Source organism: Trachemys scripta, chromosome 1, assembly GCF_013100865.1.
Source record: "Trachemys scripta elegans isolate TJP31775 chromosome 1, CAS_Tse_1.0, whole genome shotgun sequence".
NCBI classification, from domain to species: domain Eukaryota; kingdom Metazoa; phylum Chordata; order Testudines; family Emydidae; genus Trachemys; species Trachemys scripta.
This window is the reverse complement of record NC_048298.1, coordinates 137,178,377-137,197,164: the sequence shown is the minus strand read 5'-3', so window position 1 is coordinate 137,197,164 and position 18,788 is coordinate 137,178,377. Positions and strand designations below refer to the sequence as shown.

General features: G+C 47.8%; 1 gene segment (V, D, J or C); it reads left to right on the top strand.

Annotated features, from left to right (window-relative positions):
* Positions 1-7,769: 7,769 nt before the first annotated feature.
* LOC117885288 lies at positions 7,770-13,919 on the top strand (the record flags this gene model as incomplete). The annotated part of the segment is given in 3 exon segments: positions 7,770-7,862; positions 7,960-8,244; positions 13,903-13,919. Coding segments are annotated over 3 exon segments (387 nt in total), but the record flags the coding sequence as incomplete, so codon positions are not given.
* Between the last annotated feature and the right edge of the window lie 4,869 nt (positions 13,920-18,788).

Genomic DNA, 18,788 nt, shown 5'->3' with positions numbered 1-18,788 from the left:
AGGATGGCACCCCCCTCACGGATCCGGCGGAAATGTGCAGGAGGGCCAGGGCCTTCTACGCAGGCCTTTTCTCCCCGGATCCGACCTATCCTAATGCTTGCAGAATGCTCTGGGATGAACTCCCGACGGTCAGCGCGGGCGACTGAGACTGGCTGGAGCTGCCTCTCACTCTGGCAGAGTTCTCGGAAGCCCTCCGCCGCATGCCCACCAATAAATCTCCGGGCATGGACTGCTGACCGTGGAGTTCTACCGCATGTTTTGGGACGTCCTCGGCCCAGACCTTGTCACCGTCTGGGCAGAGTCCTTGCAGGGTGGGGTCCTCCCTCTTTCGTGCAGGCGAGCCGTGCTCACCTTATTGCCGAAGAAGGGGGACCTCCGCGATTTACGGAATTGGCGTCCCATCTCGCTCCTCAGCACGGACTATAAAATTGTAGCAAAGGCCATCTTGCTGCGGCTAGGGTCCGTGCTGGCGGACATGATCCACCCAGACCAGACCTACACTGTCCCGGGCCGCACCATCTTCGACAACTTGTATCTGGTCCGGGACCTCTTGGAACTTGGGTGTAGGGATGGTCTGTCGTTCGCCCTCCTATCCCTGGATCAGGAGAAGGCGTTCAACAGGGTGGACCATGGGTATCTCCTGGGCACTCTGCGAGCGTTTGGCTTTGGGCCCCAGTATGTGGGTTTTCTCCAGGTGCTGTACGCCTCTGCAGAGTGTTTGGTCAGGCTCAACTGGACCCTGACTGAACCGGTCAGCTTCGGGCGAGGAGTACGTCAAGGGTGCCCCCTCTCGGGCCAGCTGTATGCTCTGGCCATCGAGCCCTTCCTCTGTCTCCTCCGCAAGAGGTTGGCAGGGTTGGTGCTGCGGGAGCCAGAGCTGCGGCTGGTCCTGTCGGCGTACACAGACGACGTGTTCTTTGTGGTCCAGGACCCAGGCGACTTGGTGCGGGTGGAGGCTTGCCAGACCATCTATTCGGCGGCCTCCTCAGCCCGGGTTAACTGGGTCAAGAGCTCTGGCCTGGTGGTAGGGGAGGGGTGGCAGGCGAGCTCCCTCCCACCCGCGCTTCAGGCCATCCGGTGGAGTGCGGGTCCGCTGCTCTATCTCAGCGTTTACCTTTCTGCCACGCATCCGTCTCCGCCGGAGAACTGGCTAGGTTTAGAGGGCAGAGTGTTGGAGCGGCTCCAGAAATGGACAGGACTGCTCCGGTGTCTCTCCCTTCGAGGGAGAGCACTGGTGCTCAATCAACTAGTCCTGTCCATACTCTGGTACCGGCTCAATACCCTGGTCCCGGCCTCGGGCTTCCTGACCACCCTCCGGACGTTGATTCTGGAGTTCTTTTGGTCAGGACTGCACTGGGTCTCTGCGGGGGTTCTCCATCTACCCCTGGAGGAGGGAGGGCAGGGCCTGAAGTGTCTGCACGCTCAGGTCCATGTCTTCCACCTCCAGGCCCTGCAGTGGCTCCTTTATGGTGCAGGTAGTCCGGCATGGAGCGTATTGGCGCACGCCTTCCTGCGCCGCTTCCGAGGGCTCCGATATGACCAGCAGCTCCTTTGTCTCCATCCGAGAGGTCTTTTGCGAGGCCTCTCTGAGCTGCCGGTCTTCTACCGGGACCTCCTCTGGACCTGGAAACTGTTTTCAGTGACCAGGTCCGTGGCGGCCACCGTGGGGGCAGATCTCCTCGCGGAGCCCCTGCTACACAACCCCCAGCTTCATGTGCAGGTGGCGGAGTCCCCCATGGTGCGCCAGAAGTTGGTCCTAGCAGAAGTCACCAAAGTTGGACACCTCCTGGACTACAACTGGGGAGACTGGCTGGATCCCCTGACGCTCGCTCAGCGCATGGGGCTCTCCAGACCTCGTACTCCCCGGCGCGTACTTCAGGAGGTGAGGGCCGCTTTGCCGCCCGCTGCTCTGGACTATCTGCCCCACCCACCCTCCACTCCGAGCCCTCCAGATTTTTTCATCGGGCCCCTGCCCCATGGACCCAACCAGCCCCCTCCCCGTCCATTCGCCATGAGCCGGCTGCACCATCTGCAGCCGGTTCTGTTCCGGACCGCGCCAAGGAAACATCTATACACGCTCATGCTCCATGTTCTTCATGTCCTCACCCTCGCGTCCCGCCCCGATACGAAGTGGCGGGACCTTCTGCCACCTCTGGAGGGTGAGGAGCCCCGGTGGGCCAGCCTTTATTCTGCTCTGATCCCGAAGCCCACCGGGGACATCAGTTGGCGGCTCCTTTACGGAGCCGTGAGCACAGGCGTGTACTTGGCACGGTTTACCCCTATCCCAGACACCTGCCCTTTTGCGGCGTGAGGGAGACCCTGGCGCATGTTTACCTGGAGTGCACCAGGTTGCAGCCCCTATTCCGGCTCCTCACTGATGTTTTCTTAAGATTTTGGTTGCACTTTTCTCCTCACCTTTCTATTTATGCACTCCCTATCTGTCGCCCCACAAAGTCACGGGACCTCCTGGTCAACCTCCTTCTGGCCCTAGCAAAACTGGCCATCTATAAAACCAGAGCGAGGAGGTTGGCTGATGGAGTTTCCTGTGACTGTGGGGTGTATTTCAGGTCCTCCGTTCTTTCACGTATCCGGGCAGAGTTCTTCTGGGCGGCGTCCACTGGCTCCCTTGACACCTTCAAGGAGCAGTGGGCGCTGTCCGGGGTTCTCTGCTCGGTGTCCCCGTCTGGTTCACTTCATTTGACCCTTTGACCTCACTCCTGTCCCTGTTCTTTTATTAGTTGTCCTCCGTAATTTTTTGGTCTCCAGGTCCTGTGGATCCCCCCTTAGGCTGGGGGGGGATCCTTTAGCAGTGGGTGGGCTTTGCCCGCCCACTTCCTGGATCCGAATAGGTCTGGTCACTCAGGGAACAGAAAACTACTCATCCAGTGACCAGTATATTTGCCCTCTACCAGACTCCTGTACCCCATTGGTCTGGGTCTGTCACAAAAGATAAACCTAACACGCCGTTCCTGGCTGTTACTTACAAGTTTGAAATATGAGAGACTTGTTCAGAAGATTTGGAGAGCATGGATTAATGTCTGGTCTCTCTTAGTCCCAAGAGCGAACAACCCCCAAAACAAAGAGTACAAACAAAAGCCTTTCCCCCACAAAGATTTGAAAGTATCTTGTCCCCTTATTGGTCCTTAGGGTCAGTTGTCAGCCAGGTTACCTGAGCTTCTTAACCCTTTACAGGTGAAAGGATTTTGGAGTCTCTGGCCAGGAGGGATTTTATAGTATTGTACACAGGAGGACTGTTACCCTTCCCTTTATAGTTATGACACCGCCCAAAGTAAGCCCGTGCCCCAATCCCCTGCCCCAGCCCTGCACCCCTCTCCGAACCCGGAGCCCCTTTCTGCTTCCCAAACCCCTCATTCCCAGCCCCACCCCAGAGCCTGCTTCCCCAGCCCAGAGCCCTGACCCCCTCCTGCACTCCAACCACCTGCCCCAACCCTGAGCCCCCTGCCACACTGTCAACCCCTCATTCCTGGTCCCACCCCACAGCCCTCACCCCTGCACCTCAACCTTCTGCCCCAGTCCCGAGCCCTTCCCATACCCCAAACCCTTCATCCCTAGCTCCATTGGGTTGCAGGCGTCCCCAATTTCCCTCAACTGGGTCGTGAGAAAAAAAGGTTGAAAACCACTGATCTAGGATACACATCTGCCATACATGTAGGCCATCGTGTGAGAATAACCCTATTTTTCCCTTTTGGAGCACTTAATACCTGAGGGTCTCAAAGTGCTTTGCAGACATCACTCAGCATAACTACACAACAATGTCCTGTGGTGCAAAGAAGGTATCTTGTCCATTTTAAACTTGGGGAAACCAAGGCAAAGAGCAGTTAAGTGACTTAAACAATAGAACAATAGAATACCAACTGAAATTTATTAAATATTTTGGATGGTTTTCTACATTTTATATATATTGTATTTAGTGTTGTAACTGAAATCAAAATTTATATTTTTGATTACACATATTTGCACTGTAAAAATGATAAACAAAAGTAGTATTTTTCAATTCACCTCATACAAATACTGTTGTGCAATCTCTTTCTTGGGAAAGTGCAATTTACAAATGTAGATTTTTGTTTGTTTGTTACATAACTGCACTCCAAAACAAAACATATGTAAAACTTCAGAGCCTACAAGTCCATTCAGTCCTACTTCTTGTTCAGCCACTCGCTAAGACAAACAAGACTGTTTACATTTACAGGAGATAATGCTGTACTCTTCTTATTTACAATGTCACCAGAAAGTGAGAACAGGTATTTGCATGACACTTTTGTAGCTGGCATTAAAAGGTATTTACATGCCAGATATGCTAAACATTCGTATGTCCCTTCATACTTCGGCCACTATTCCAGCGGACATGCTTCCATGCTGATGATGCTCGTTAAAAAAATAATGCATTAATTAAATTTGTGACTGAGCTCCTTGGGGCAGAATTATATGTCCCCTGCCATATATTTCATGTTATAGCAGTCTTGGATAATGACCCAGCACGTTCTTCATTTTAAGAACAGTTTCACCGCAGATTTGACAAAACGCATAGAAGGTACCAATATGAGATTTCCAAAGATAGCTACAGCACTTGACCCAAGGTTTAAGAATCTGAAGTGCCTTCTCAAATCTGAGAGGGATGAGGTGTGGAGCATTGTAATAGGTCCTAGCCGGGGCTCGACCCTTCCGGGCAGGAGGGGAGCCACACCGACTCACTACTGTGGGAACAAGCAGTCAGTTAGTCCCGAAGCTCCGGCTCTTTGGTGCAGGGTCGGAGCAACCACAGTTAAAGCTCAGGCCCTTGACTGCAGGGGCGGGGCAAACACAGTAAAGCTCAGGCCCTTGTTTGCAGGGGCTGAGCAAGCAAATAGTTCAGAGCCCAGGCAAGGCACTCCTAGGCTTTCTGTAGCCAAGTGTTGGGTGAGGGGGATGCCTGCCACCCGTGAGCGGGGGTGGCAGGGGGGAACGCAGGCCCACCCACTCCGCTGCGTTCCAACCCGGGGCCCTAGCTGCGGTTACTGCCACTGCTGGTCAGTGGGGTATCCAGGCCGCAACACACTGACATTGGCTCACATTCAGTTGCAGCCGGACCGGGGTCGGCTACCCCCGGGCCACTTCCGTGATCCCCCTCAGAGCCTACCTCGTTCGTCGCGCCGGGCTCAGGCCAATCCATCTGCATGGGCTCCTCTCGGCCAGGGCTCGGTGGCAGGTCCGGTAGCTCTGCCGGGAAGTCAGGCCAACGGTCCTCAGGCGGCTCCTCTGGGTAGCAGCAGGGGCGGAGGGGTTCGGGTACAGTCTCACCCTCAGGGTTGGTGGGGTGAGGCTCCCAGGGATTCTCCCAGTGACGGGAGCGGACGGGCTCCGGTGGCTCCTCCTCGTAGCGTGCCCGGGGTAGCTCGGGCCAGCTAGGGTCCAGGCCTCGGTCTTCGGCGGTCTCCTGGCCGGGAGCTCCCGGCCACACGTCTGCTCCCTGCGGTGGCTGGCTGCCGACTGAGCTCTGGCGGCCGGCCTTTATACTTCCTGTCCCGCCCCTTGACTTCCGGGGGGCGGGGACAGGCGGTGGTGGTCCCACCCACTCTGGTGCCTGCACGTGGGCTCCCTCTTCTGGGCAGGAGGGGAGCCACACCGACTCACTACAAGCATGCTTTCAGAATTCTTAAAAGAGCAACACTCCAATGCGGAAACTACAGAACCACATCACCAAAAAAGAAAATCAACCTTCTGCCAGTGGTAGGGTGACCAGACAGCAAGTGTGAAAAATTGGGGTGGGGGTAATAAGAGCCTATATAAGTAAAAGCCCAAATATCGGGACTGTCCCTATAAAATCAGGACATCTAGTCACCCTACTCAGTGGCTTCTGACTCAGATGATGAAAATGAATATGAGTTGGTCCTCAGTGCTTTGGATTGTTATTGAGCAGAACCCATCATCAGCATGGACACATGTCCCCTGGAATGGTGGTTGAAGCATCAAGGGACATATGAATCTTTAGCGCATCAGGCACATAAATATCTTGTGACTCTGGCTACAATAGTACCATGTGAATACCTGTTCTCACTTTCAGGTGACATTGTAAACAAGAAGCGGGCAGCATTATCTCCTGCAAATGTAAATAAACGTGTTTGTCTGAGAGATTGTCTGAACAAGAAATATGACTGAGTGGACTTGCAGGCTCTAAAATTTTACATTGTTTTATTTTTGAATGCAGGTTTTTTGTACATAATTCTATATTTGTAAGTTCAACTTTCATGATAAAGAGATTGCACTACAGTACTTGTATAAGGTGAATGGAAAATACTATTTATTTTGTTTTTTTACAGTGCAAATAATTGTAATAAAAATAAATATAAAGTGAGCACAGTACACTTTGTATTCTACATTGTAACTGAAATCAGTATATCTGAAAATGTAGAAAACATCCACAAATATTTAAATAAACAGTATTCTATTATTGTTTAATAGTGCGATGAATCACACAATTAATGATTTTTTAAAATTGTGCGATTAATCACGATTAATTTTTTTAATCGCTTGACAGCCCTAGTTTGAACACAACATTCAATCAATTCCAAAATCTGAGGAAAAGTTCTTGGCATCAGTTTCTGGAAATCTATAGCTTTTCAGGAAAATTGGAAAACGCAGAGGAAGAAAATGTGAGACACATGGGGTAGGTCTATACTGCAGTGTAAGCCTGGGCTCAGACTCAGGCTCAAGGCTAATGGAGTCCTGGCCAGCTCTTCAGCACAGCCACAGCTTCTACTACCTCTGTACTGTAGCTGTTTATAGATCAAACAACTGGTTGATGGCGGCCACTAACTCCTGCCTCATACCCTTCCTGCTCTGCTCCTTCCCCAAGGCCTCCATTGCCTGCTGTTGCTACCTAGTGAGTCTTCCTCCTCTCCTCCACCCCACCCCACCCTCTCCGGAGTCCCTGCTGCTTGCTGTGCCCCTCTCCCCCACATCGGGGGGGGGGAGGGGGGATGAGGAGGGATGTGGCGAGCAGCGGGCGGGGAGGGGGAGGAGGGATGCAGCTGTGGGGGGGCACTCAGGAAGGGGGTGGGGCCTATGGGCGGAGCAGGGGTGGAGTGTGGGCAGGGCCACTGGCAGAAGAGGTGGGAGAAGGAGCCAGCCCCTCCGCTGCCCATGCGAAGAGGGGAATAGAGTGTGCACAGCACCTGGCAAGGGGGGAAGAAAATACTGGGGGGGGTAGAGGAAATGGAGGTACACTCAGAACCACTATTATAGGGGAGAAATGGGGGCCCCTGGTAAGGTAGGAGGCATTAGGAGGCACTCAGAGCCTGGGGGTGGAGCGGCGATACTGAGGGGAATGAGTTGCAGGGAGTCCCTGAAGTAGAGATGGATGGTGTGGGGGAGGCACACAGGAAGCTTGTGGGGGTGGAATGGAATGATGCAAAAAGCTCCTGACATGTAGTGGGCAGACACAACTGCGGGGTTGGGAGCTTTAGGACCCCCACCCCCAAATAGGGACTCTGTTAATAAATAAGGGATACACTGAGTTTGGAACAGAAGCTCATTTATCTCAATTTCTTAAAAGTGGGCAAATGTAGTCATGTTACAAAACTACTCATTAAAGTGATATTCAACAGCAAGTATTTTATTTTTTAATTCTAGCCTCCACATAAAACAAGCTCTCCGTCCATGGCCATGTGTGTGCAATAAGCTCGACCTACACCAGCTCTGAAGTGTGTGACCACCTTGTGCCTATTGGTGCAGAAACAGCCCTATATAGCAGAGCCATATAAAACCCTCTGCTGGGCAAATGCTGCTCAGCTCACTGATCACTGCCCCAGAGATGGGGATGTGGTTAGTCTGGTGCACAGCGGCCCTGGGCATCTTGGGAGCAAGTAAGTCATCAGTAGAGCCGTGAAATCCCCGTTCTGGTGTCTGCAGGATACAGCTCCTTTGTTTAACTGTGTTTGTTTCTTTTCTTTTGTCTCACAGAACACACAGATGCTAAAATCACCCAAACACCAAGCCTGGTACTGAAGAGACGACAGACAGCCCAGCTGACATGCAGACAAACTGATAGTCATAGTTATATGTACTGGTATCAGCAGCAGCAGGGGAAGGGGCTGCAGCTGATCTATTACTCAGTTACTGTAGCTAACAAGGAGGAAGGTGATATTAAAGATGGATTCACAGCCTCCCGGCCACAGATCAATGTCTTTGACTTGAACATCACCTCTGTGAAGATGGAGCACTCGGCTGAGTATTTCTGTGCCAGCAGTTTAGACACAGTGCTTCAGAGTCATCTCCTCCCTCTACAAAAACCTCCCTCCTTGCCCCCACACTCCTCAGAGAGAGCAGCTCCTCCCATCTCCACATAAAATGGAGATCATCAGGCTGTTCTTATGCAGACAGAAACAGCTCATTATGCAGAGAATTACTAGCATGGTGCTGCTGGGTGAGAAATGAACAAAGGCAGAGCAGCTCCTTTGACCATGGGTTGTTTTCTTGTGACAACCTCATAACATATAGACACCTGCCATTCATTTAACTCATTCCTGGTTCAAGATGTTATAATTTCAGTCTTGTGGTTCACATCAATCAAATACAGACATAAAACAGGACACATGGAAATTGCAACTTTGTTCTTCCTAGTTCCATACACTTTGTCAATAAAGCAGTGGTGTCCAAACTTTTCCTGTTGTGCCCCCTGTTACCAGTAATGGAATCTCTCCTCTTCCTCCCTCCCCCATTACTGCACAGATGGCTCAGCAGAGGAGCATGGGGTGAAGGCAGAGCTGGGGACTGAGTGGAGCTGCGGCTGGGGTTGGAGCTGGGCTGGAGGCAGAGTGGAGGAGTTGCGGGGGGGAGGCAGATCTGGGCTGGGGACAGGGCAGTAACTAGGGCAGGCAAGTGGGACAGCCACCCGGGGGGGCAGAGCCACTGGGGCATAAATATAGGGTGGCAGCAGAATCAAGCCCAGTGGCATCAATCCCTCCCCCTCTCTCACAGGACCCAGCCCAGCAGTGTCTGGCGGGACCCCAGGGTGCTCAGGTCCCCCGCTCTCTGCGGGATCACAGGTCCAGTGATCCTGGCTGGAGGAGGCTCCCTGGCACTAGGACTCTGGCAGGGCAATGGGTGGGCAGGGCGCTGAGTGCTACTTGGCTCCTACTGAGAATGCTTATTGATCAGTAACATCTGCTGAAGCTGCTGCCTTCGCTGGGGATTAAAAAAGGTTAAAGGGGAGCAAGGGGGCAAATGGGGTAGGATGGGGGGGTGTCTGAGCAGGGGGCAGAAACTGACTGTGCAAGGGTGTTTGGGTGGGTGTGAAACAGCTGGAAGCAGGGATAGGGGAGGGACTGAGGAGCAAAATGGGGGGCAGGGGATAAGAGCCAGGGCTCATCTCAGGGGTGAGGCACTGACAGATGGTGGCAGAGGGTAACAGTTACCCTGATTGGATGAACCGCCTACCCTGTTTGAAAAAATGGGGGGCAGAGGGGCTTCCATGCTTAGGAGGAAGTGTTCAGACAAGAAAAATGAAGAAGCCCTGGGCTGCTTGTGATTTACAGTTAGGGGAAGCAACAGCAGAAACAAAGAAAGTAAATACTGCACAAGTAAAACATGCCTTTATAGTCAACACTCAGTAGGGGTAAAACACTCCCTGATCCCTTCCCTCCCTTAGCTATATTTTCTTGTTACTGTGACCTACCCTTACTTGTTGCTACCGCAGCCTGATTCAATCATTATGACAGAGAACAGAATAAGGAGCCTCCCTCTGATCCATTGTTATAATGCTCCATTAATTGGCCAGCAAGTTGCACTCACACATGATGGAATTACACCTTAAGGGCAGACTGGCACAGGGTGCTGAATACACCTAGGTTTTTCTTTTAAAAGGCCTCTAATTTTGGACTAGGGACAGTTTTCAGTTGTGCCACAGATAAAAATATAGGACATTTACTGTACAGGTGAGGAGACCAATAGGGAAATCTGCATTGGCTGCAGATCTGAATTGGGGCTGCTGGTAAGATATGCACTGGCGAAGAAACATCTCCACTGTGACCTGTGCTTGTAGCATTCTGTGCTGTGACCCAGCCAGCCTGTTCCTGACACCCTTCTCTAGGAGATCTTCTCATATCACCTCGGTGATATGTCCATCTAACCACTATAACCATGGCATTAGCATTGTCTCAGATTGAAGCACAGCATAATCTGATTTCACAATCACCACAGCCATATACTTACTTCTGTTTCCACACTTCGGTGTGAAGGGCCCCACACTGGCCTTATACAAACAAGCCATTCTGCTATAATCCTTCACCTTTAAAGGGTCGTAATCGCAATTTTCTCAGCAGGATTCAGCAGGAGAAATGATCAGGTATAAGCCAACAATAATATTGTATGAGGAAGCAAACAATAACCAATACTCTTAGAAAAATAAAATCACAATGCAAAAGGTAAAAAACAGAAATCCTACAACCACCCCCAACCCCCCAAATGGCTGTCTCCCTCATATAAAGGCCAGAGAAAGGGTGGCTTCTGCTTATACAAAGTCAGATTCTATATTGGTAATTCAATTGCTAGATAATCTACCTCCATGGTAAATTCATTTTTTTGTTTATTCTTGAGTTCCTTTTATTCTCTGACTTGTCTCTTTATTCTAGCCATGGTCTCAGTGTGTGATGATGGAAAACCATCAGTATCACTTTTTTATACACAGAAATGCAATTTTATGTCTTTCTGAATATGTTTCATGCCATTAAGTCATTGTAGTATCCGTATTTAAGTTATGATTATTTTCAGTCCATGTTTTTTTTCAGTAGCTATCAATGAGTTTACTTAAAGGTTTTACAGAACGATACTATAGGGATGTTAAAGGATTGTGTGAAAATTAATGTGGCACCTAAAAGAATCATACAGTAGCTTTTATTGTCTGCGTACTGTACCGATATGCAAAAATAAATTCATTATTATTACTCTATAGTATCCTAACTCATATCATCTAAAAAAAATCTGGTAGGGGTGCAAATATGCTTGCTCACCCAGGGTGCTAAAATGCCTAGTGGCTGGGGGTAGAGAAGGGGGCGGAGTGGAGCTGTGGCTGGGGTCAGATCTTGGCTGGGGGCAGAGCAGGGATGGGTGGCGCTCCTTCCCTGCCCTCCGTGGGGGCTGACCCGGGCCCGACCACACGCCCCCCAAACATTCCTCCATGCCCCCCTACGGGCGCACCCCACATTTTGGGGACCACTGCAATAAAGGGAAACAAAGAGAACTATAAAAGGCTAAAGGTCTGAAACAACCTGTCAAGAAGGGGGCAGTGGCATCCACCCACATATGCATATATGTCAGAATACTACAAGTCAGCGGAAAGTCTTGGAACATATATTCTGCACTGCAGTTTGAAAGCTCACCCCACCAGGGGACCTCAAGTGGTCATCTAGTCCATCCCCCTGTGCTAAAGTATACCTAGACCATCCCTGACAGATGTTTGTCTAACCTCTTCTTAAAAACCTCAGGCCTCCTCTGGACTCTCTAATTTGTCACGTCTTTTGTAAAGTGTGATGCCCAAAACTGGATACAGTACTCTAGCTGAGGCCATAGCAGTGCTGAGTAGACTGGAACAATTCCCTCCTGCATCTTACATACAAGACTTCTGTTAATATTTCGCAGAAAGACATTTGCCTTTGTTACCAGATTTGCCCATTACTTTGGGGTACGCTCATTTATTAGGGTTACTAATGTTAACCATACAAGGAGAGCCAAACAAACAAAACAGTTACAATATTAAATCTAGCTTAAATTTGATTTAAAAAGTCAGGTTTAGAAAACGATAACTGATCACACAAGTCAGGGTTAGAAAGCTATAACTAGAATAGAAGAAAAAAAAAAACAGAGAGAGAGAGAGTTGGGTTCTCACCACTCCATGAAGCTTGAACCTGTCTGGGTTCCCTGGTGGTGGTGGTAACTGAGGGTCTGGAGTGCTGGCGACAGGCAGAGCCCCCAGCACGATCAGTCAGGAGAAGATGAAGTCCCAATGGAACTCATGCAGATTTGGATCCAGGCATCAGAACACTTACTTGAGTGTGTGTAGGGGTTTTTTGTAGGGAAACAGCAATGGTTCAAGGGAGAACACTAGATTTGTTTATGGGTAAATTGATGGCTCAAGGGAGTATACCAAAGTTGTTTTGTTCAGGCTAGACAATAGGAACTGATCATTCCTGGCTATGTGTTCCTTCCAGTGAGCTCACAATGCAATTAGGCAGCTTCAGTATTTTGGATACCAATAAAGGATTTATTACTAGAATTGGTCTGATAACTACTGAGCTGGGTGTGTGCAGGCATGAGTTCATTAACACCTGGAGCAGAGATCCCCCATCATGCAGTGCTTCCCTGCTTTTCTGGTCCAGTTCTTGCCTTGGAATCTGTGTTCGCCATTCTGTATGCTAATGGAGATGCCTCCCTGTCCCATCTTTGATTCAAATGAGGCTAGGGGAGTTGCCTTAATCCTGACACCCTTGTCCGGAGGGGTATCCCACTGCCTTTTCATTGCTTTTTGTAAATCTTGCTTCTGATCAGTTTTGGTTCAAGCAGAGGCTGGGGGGGGGGGGGGGAGGGGAATGTCCTTTGTGGGTCATATTCAATTTGTGATCCACTATAATTCTCAGATACTTTTCTGCAGAACTGGTGCCTAGTCAGTTATTTCTCATTTTGAAGTTGTGCATTTGATTTTTCCTTCTGAAGTTGAGTACTTTGTATTTGTCTTTATTGAATTTTATTTTACTGATTTCTCCAATTTACTGAGATCATTCTGAATTCTAATTCGGTCCTCCAAAATGCTTGCAACATTTACCAGCTTGGTATCATACACAAATATTATAAGCATACTCACCACTCTATCAGGAAAGTCATTATACTGAATAGTACAGGACCCAAGACAGATCCTGCAAGACCCCAGTTCATATGTCCTCCCAGTTTGACACCAAATCATTGACAACTACTCTTTCAGATGGTCTTTCAATAACTTAGAATCATAGAAGATTAGAGTTGGAAGAGACCTCAGAAGGTTATCTAGTCCAACCCCCTGCTCAAAGCAGGATCAACCCCAACAAAATCATCCCAACTAGGGCTTTGTCAAACTGGGCCTTAAAAACCTCTAAGGATGGAGATTCCACCAGCTCCTTAGGTAACCTATTCCAGTGCTTCACCATCCTCCGAGTGAAATAGTTTTTCCTAATATTCAACCTAGACCTCCCGCACTGCAACTTGAGAACATCGCTCCTTGTTCTGTCATCTGCCACCACTGAGAACAGCCGAGCTCCATCCTCTTTGGAACCCTGCTTCAGGTAGTTGAAGGCTGCTATCAATCCCCCCTCACTCTTCTCTTCTGCAGACTAAATAAGCCCAGTTCTTTCAGCATCTCCTCATAAGTCATGTGCCCGAAACCCCTAATCATTTTCATTGCCTTCTGCTGGACTCTCTCCAATTTGTCCACATCCTTTCTGTAGTGTGGGGGACAAAAACTGGATGCAGTACTCCAGATGTGGCCTCACCAGTGCCGAATAAAGGGCAATAATCACTCCCTTCGATCTGCTGGCAGCCCAATATGCCATTTGCCTTCTTGTCAACAAGGGCAAACTGTTGACTCATATCCAGCTTCTCGTCCACTGTAATCCCCAGGACCTTTTCTGCAGAACTGCCGCTTAGCCAGTCGGTCCCCAGCCTGTAGCAGTGCATAGGATTCTTCTGTCCTAAGTGCAGAATCTGCACTTGTCCTTGTTGAACCTCATCGGAGTCCTTTTAGCCCAGTCCTCCAATTTGTCTAGGTCACTCTGGACCCTATCCCTACCCTCCAGTATATCTACCTCTCCCCTCAGCATAGTGTCATCTGCAAACTTGCTGAGGGTGTAATCCATCCCATCATCCAGATCATTAATGAAGATATTGAACAAAACCAGCCCCAGGACTGACCCCTGGGGCACTCCATTTGATACCGGCTGTCAACTAGTCATCTAGCCATTGATCACTACCCTTTGAGCCCGATGATCTAACCAGATATCTATCCCCTTATAGTCCATTCATCCAATCCATACTTCTTGAACTTGCTGGTAAGAATACTATGGGAGACCATATCAAAAGCTTTGTTAAAGTCAAGGTATATCCTGTCCACCACTTTCCCCATATCCACAGAGCCAGTTATCTCATCATAGAAGACAATCAGGTTGGTCAGGCATGACTTGTCCTAGGTGAATCCATGTTGACTGTTCCTTATCACCTTCCTGTCCTCCAAGTGCTTCAAAATGGATTCCTTGAGGACCTACTTCATGATTTTTCCAGGGACTGAGGTGAGACTGACCGGACTGTAGTTCCTTGGTTCCTCCTTCTTCCTTTTTTAAAGATGGGAACTATATTTGCCTTTTTCCAATTGTCCAGGACCTCCCCCAATCACCATGAGTTTTCAAAGATAATGGCCAATGGCTCTGCAATCACATCAGCCAACTCCCTCAGCACCCTCGGATGCAGTGCATCCAGCCCCATGCACTTGTGCTCGTCCAGCTTTTTTAAATAGTCCTGAACCACTTTTTTCTCCACAAAGTGCTGGTCACCACCTCCCCATACTGTGCATCCCAGGGCAGTAGTCTGGGAGCTGACCTTGTTTGTGAAGACAGAGGCAAAAAAAGCATTGAATACATTAGCTTTTTCCACATCCTCTGTCACTAGGTTGCCTCCCTCATTCAGGAAGGGGCCCACACTTTCCCTGACCTTCTTCTTGTTGCTAACATACCTGTAGAAACCCTTCTTGTTACTCCCTTGCTAACTGTAACATCCCTTGATAGCTGCAACTCCAATTCTGATTTGGCCTTCCTGATTTCACTACTTGATGCCTGAGCAATATTTTATACTCCTCCCTGGTCATTTGTCCAAGCTTCCACTTCTTTGAAGCTTCTTTTTTGTGTTTAAGATCAGCTATATTTGCTATTCGTTCTGAACATTGGGATGGTTTGTTCCTGTGCCCTCAATAAGGCTTCTTTAAAATACAGGCAGCTCTCCTGGACTCCTTTCACCCTTGTGTTAGCCTCCCAGGGTATCCTGCCCATCAGTTCCCTGAGGAAGTCAAAGTCTGCTTTTCTGAAGTCCAGGATCCATATTCTGCTGCTCTCCTTTCTTCCTTTTGTCAGGGTCCTGAACTCAACCATCTCATGGTCACTTCTGCCCAGGTTGCCACCCACTTCTACTTCCCCTACCAATTTTTCCCTGTTTGTGAGCAGCTGGTCAAGAAGAGCATGGCTCCTAGTTGGTTCCTCCAGCACTTGCACCGGGAAGTTGTCCCCAGCACTCTCCAAAAACTTACTGGATTGTCTGTATTAGCTATATTGCCCTCCCAGCAGATGTCAGGGTGATTGAAGTCCTCCATGAGAACCAGGGCCTCTGATCTGGAAACTTCTGTTAGTTGTCTGAAGAAAGCCTCGTCTACCTCATCCTCCTGGTCTAGTGATCTATAGCAGATGCCCACCATGACATCACACTTGTTGCTTTCTCCTGTAGACTTAACCCAAAGACTCTCAAAAGGCTTTTCTCCGGTTTCATACTGGAGCTCTGAGCAATCATACTGTTCTCTTACATACAGTGCAACTCCTCCACCTTTTCTCCCCTGCATGTCTTTCCTGAACAGTTTATACCCATCCATGACAGTGCTACAGTCATGTGAGTTACCCCACCAAGTCTCTGTTATTCCAATCACATCATAGTTCTTTGACTGTGCGAGGACTTCCAATTCTTCCTGCTTGTTTCCCAGGCTTCTTGCTTTCATGTACCGGAACCTAAGATAACTAGCTGATTGTCCTACTTTCTCAGTATGAATCATGGGGCCTTCCCTGTTGCACCCTTCTCCTTGTTTTTCCTCCCATGCTCTCTTGCCTTATAGTAATTTCACCTAGACCATATTTCCCTAGTTTAGTTATAAAAATGTAACGTGGGACTGTGTCGAAAACTTTACTTAAGTCCAAATATCTTGTATTTACTGCTCCTCCCCATTGAGAAGGCCAATTACCAGGTCAAAGAAGGAAATTAGATTGGTTTGCATGATTTGTTCTTGACAAATTCATGGTGGCTATTTCTTATCACCTTATAATCCCTCAGGTTTAAACAAAATGATTGTTTAATTATTTCTTGCAGTATCTTTCCAAATATGGACAGATTCCTAACATATTATAACATGGTTATTTAACCAATTATATCCCACCACCTTAATTGGTTTACACCCAACAAAATTAATTATACAGCAGACAGAAACAATCACAGAACCAGACAGAGATTATACAGACAAACAATAGGGAAGTGGAGACTACAGTGATAGAACAATACAGAAATGAGGATTTCACATCTCAGCTATTGATAAGTGAGTTCTTGCCAGACAGGACGCTATTAAACTAAGTTTCCTTTTACATCTTCTAGGCTCTTCCCTTTCTCTGGAGGTGATAGGCATTATCAGGACAGGATTGTATTCCTAACAGCCCAATAGCACCTTATTTCAATGTGACTAGTTTGGAATGTGAGGATGGTTCAGGGTGGTTAAACACTGGAACAAATTGCCTAGGGAGGTTGTGGAATCTCCGTCTCTGGAGATATTTAAGAGTAGGTTAGATAAATGTCTATTAGGGATGGTCTAGGCGGTATTTGGTCCTGCCATGCGGGCAGGGGACTGGACTCGATGACCTCTCGAGGTCCCTTCCAGTCCTATAATCTATGAATCTATGAATCTATGAATCTATGTGACCATTCACTTCCCAGTTTATGGATGCCTTTGCTGCTTAGCCAAAGGCTTAGCATAAGAACAAGGCCTCAGACTGTCACAGTAAGAGAAGGCCCTTACACTGGCAGACAGTAATTCTGATTCTTTCGTTTATACTTCTATAACTAGCTTAGTGATAAGAATACACCTAAATTGTTAAAGTAGAGGCCTTTGCAGACAGGCCTGAATATCTATATCCTAACATAGTCCCCTTTGCTCAGTTTGCTCTGGTTCTACGACCTTTTGACAAGAGATGGAGTTGAGAGGAGATTTCAGCTTGATATTAGGGAATCATGAAAGAAACCTCAGACACACACACAGAGAGAGAGAGAGAGCATATGAAATGGGTTAAACTGCCCCAGGTCATGCAGTGAGTCAATGACAGCATTAGGGTATGGAATCCAGGAGTCCTGATTCCCAGTCCACTGGTCTTCCCACCAGAATCTACCACTTTTCCTATTGAAGTGCTCTATTAGACATAGGAATTATCTTTCTGATGGATATGCTGGAGATTGGGAAAGGAGCTATATTAATGAAAACCAAATTTTGCCTTGGATTAAACAGCTGCCTGTCCTGTTGAAGATGTTTTATGCCAGCTGATGGTATGGTTGAATTTGACCTGTCTCTGTCGGCATCTCTATTTGTCAGTGGATGCTCTCTGTGCAGGAACAGTTATACATTCTGGGCAGTGGGACTCTCTTCAAATGAGCTGATATAAAATCACTCATGTCATCACATTTGGAGAATAACAGACTGTGACCAAATCTTGCAACTGCCCGTGTGATTCTGGCCTCCTGGTGGACTCCCTCTTCCTGCTTTGTTGCCTTGCATTAAAACTGTACGGTTAACAAAACATGTGTGAGGGATGTGAGGGGTTAAACTACTTCTAAGTATAAACTCAATGTTTAGAAATATCAAAGAAGATGAGAAGTACCAATGTCCCAGAATTTTCCCTCACACCCACAGTCACAGGATAGTTCCTGCCCACAGCTCCACAGACACACATGCTGATATACCCCTGGGGATGAGGCATTCTTCCCAGACACCAAATCAGATGATCAGTTGAATCCTTCACATGAATGTGAGAGATTCCCTAACAGTTAAGCATCTGGGGCTCAATCATATAATGTGCAGTGTGCCCTGAAGTCCATGGGAGTTTAGGGCATTCAGTACCCTGCAAGAGTGAGACCATAACTCTGTTTATACCCTGAGAAACTGAGATGGCTGTGGATGCAGTGAAATGGCAGTTACACAGCTTCCTGCACTAAGGACTGAAAGGGGAGGTTTCAGGCTTCAGTCAGAGAAACTTTTCAGACGACGACTTAAAGGGGAACATGTATTCAGTCCCAGCACTGCTCTGGTTTCTTGTTTCATGTGAGTAAAACAATTTTTGTCATTTATATTTTCATTTAGGATACACATTTGTATATATGTGTGTGTGTGTACTGATGTATGTACTGTATGTATATAACATGTAAGACATCATATGTATAGACATGATATATTGGGTTGGCTCTTTGCATTAATAGAATTGTTCCATTTTTCACATTCTGGAGGAGAATTTCAAAAGCACCCTTAGTGTGATTTATAAATAAATCATCTATCTATCTATCTATCTATCTATCTATCTAGTCTAATTTGTTGGTAGTTTATGTTAAGTATATGCAATGTCTGTGTTATTTTATTAATTAAAATATAATTATAATGATTCGTTATTATAATATTTCCATATCAGTATTATAATAGATACATTTCTATTTCATTTTATATCCCAAAATGCTTTACAAACCTGCGGAACTATAATATACTAATAAAATATATTTGACTATAATATGTCCCCTTGCTTTCAAGTAGGCTTCAAAAAGACAAAGGAGTTATTTAGAAGTTCACCCACAGCTTAGTCCTGCCAAGTGCTGAGAACTCTGGCTGTGATCCTGCATAGCATTAAGCAATTTGTGTCCTTTTTTTACTTGATATAGGAAAGGAAGATTCTAAACTGGCTACACCCATTACATGCTAAAACTAATACATTGCT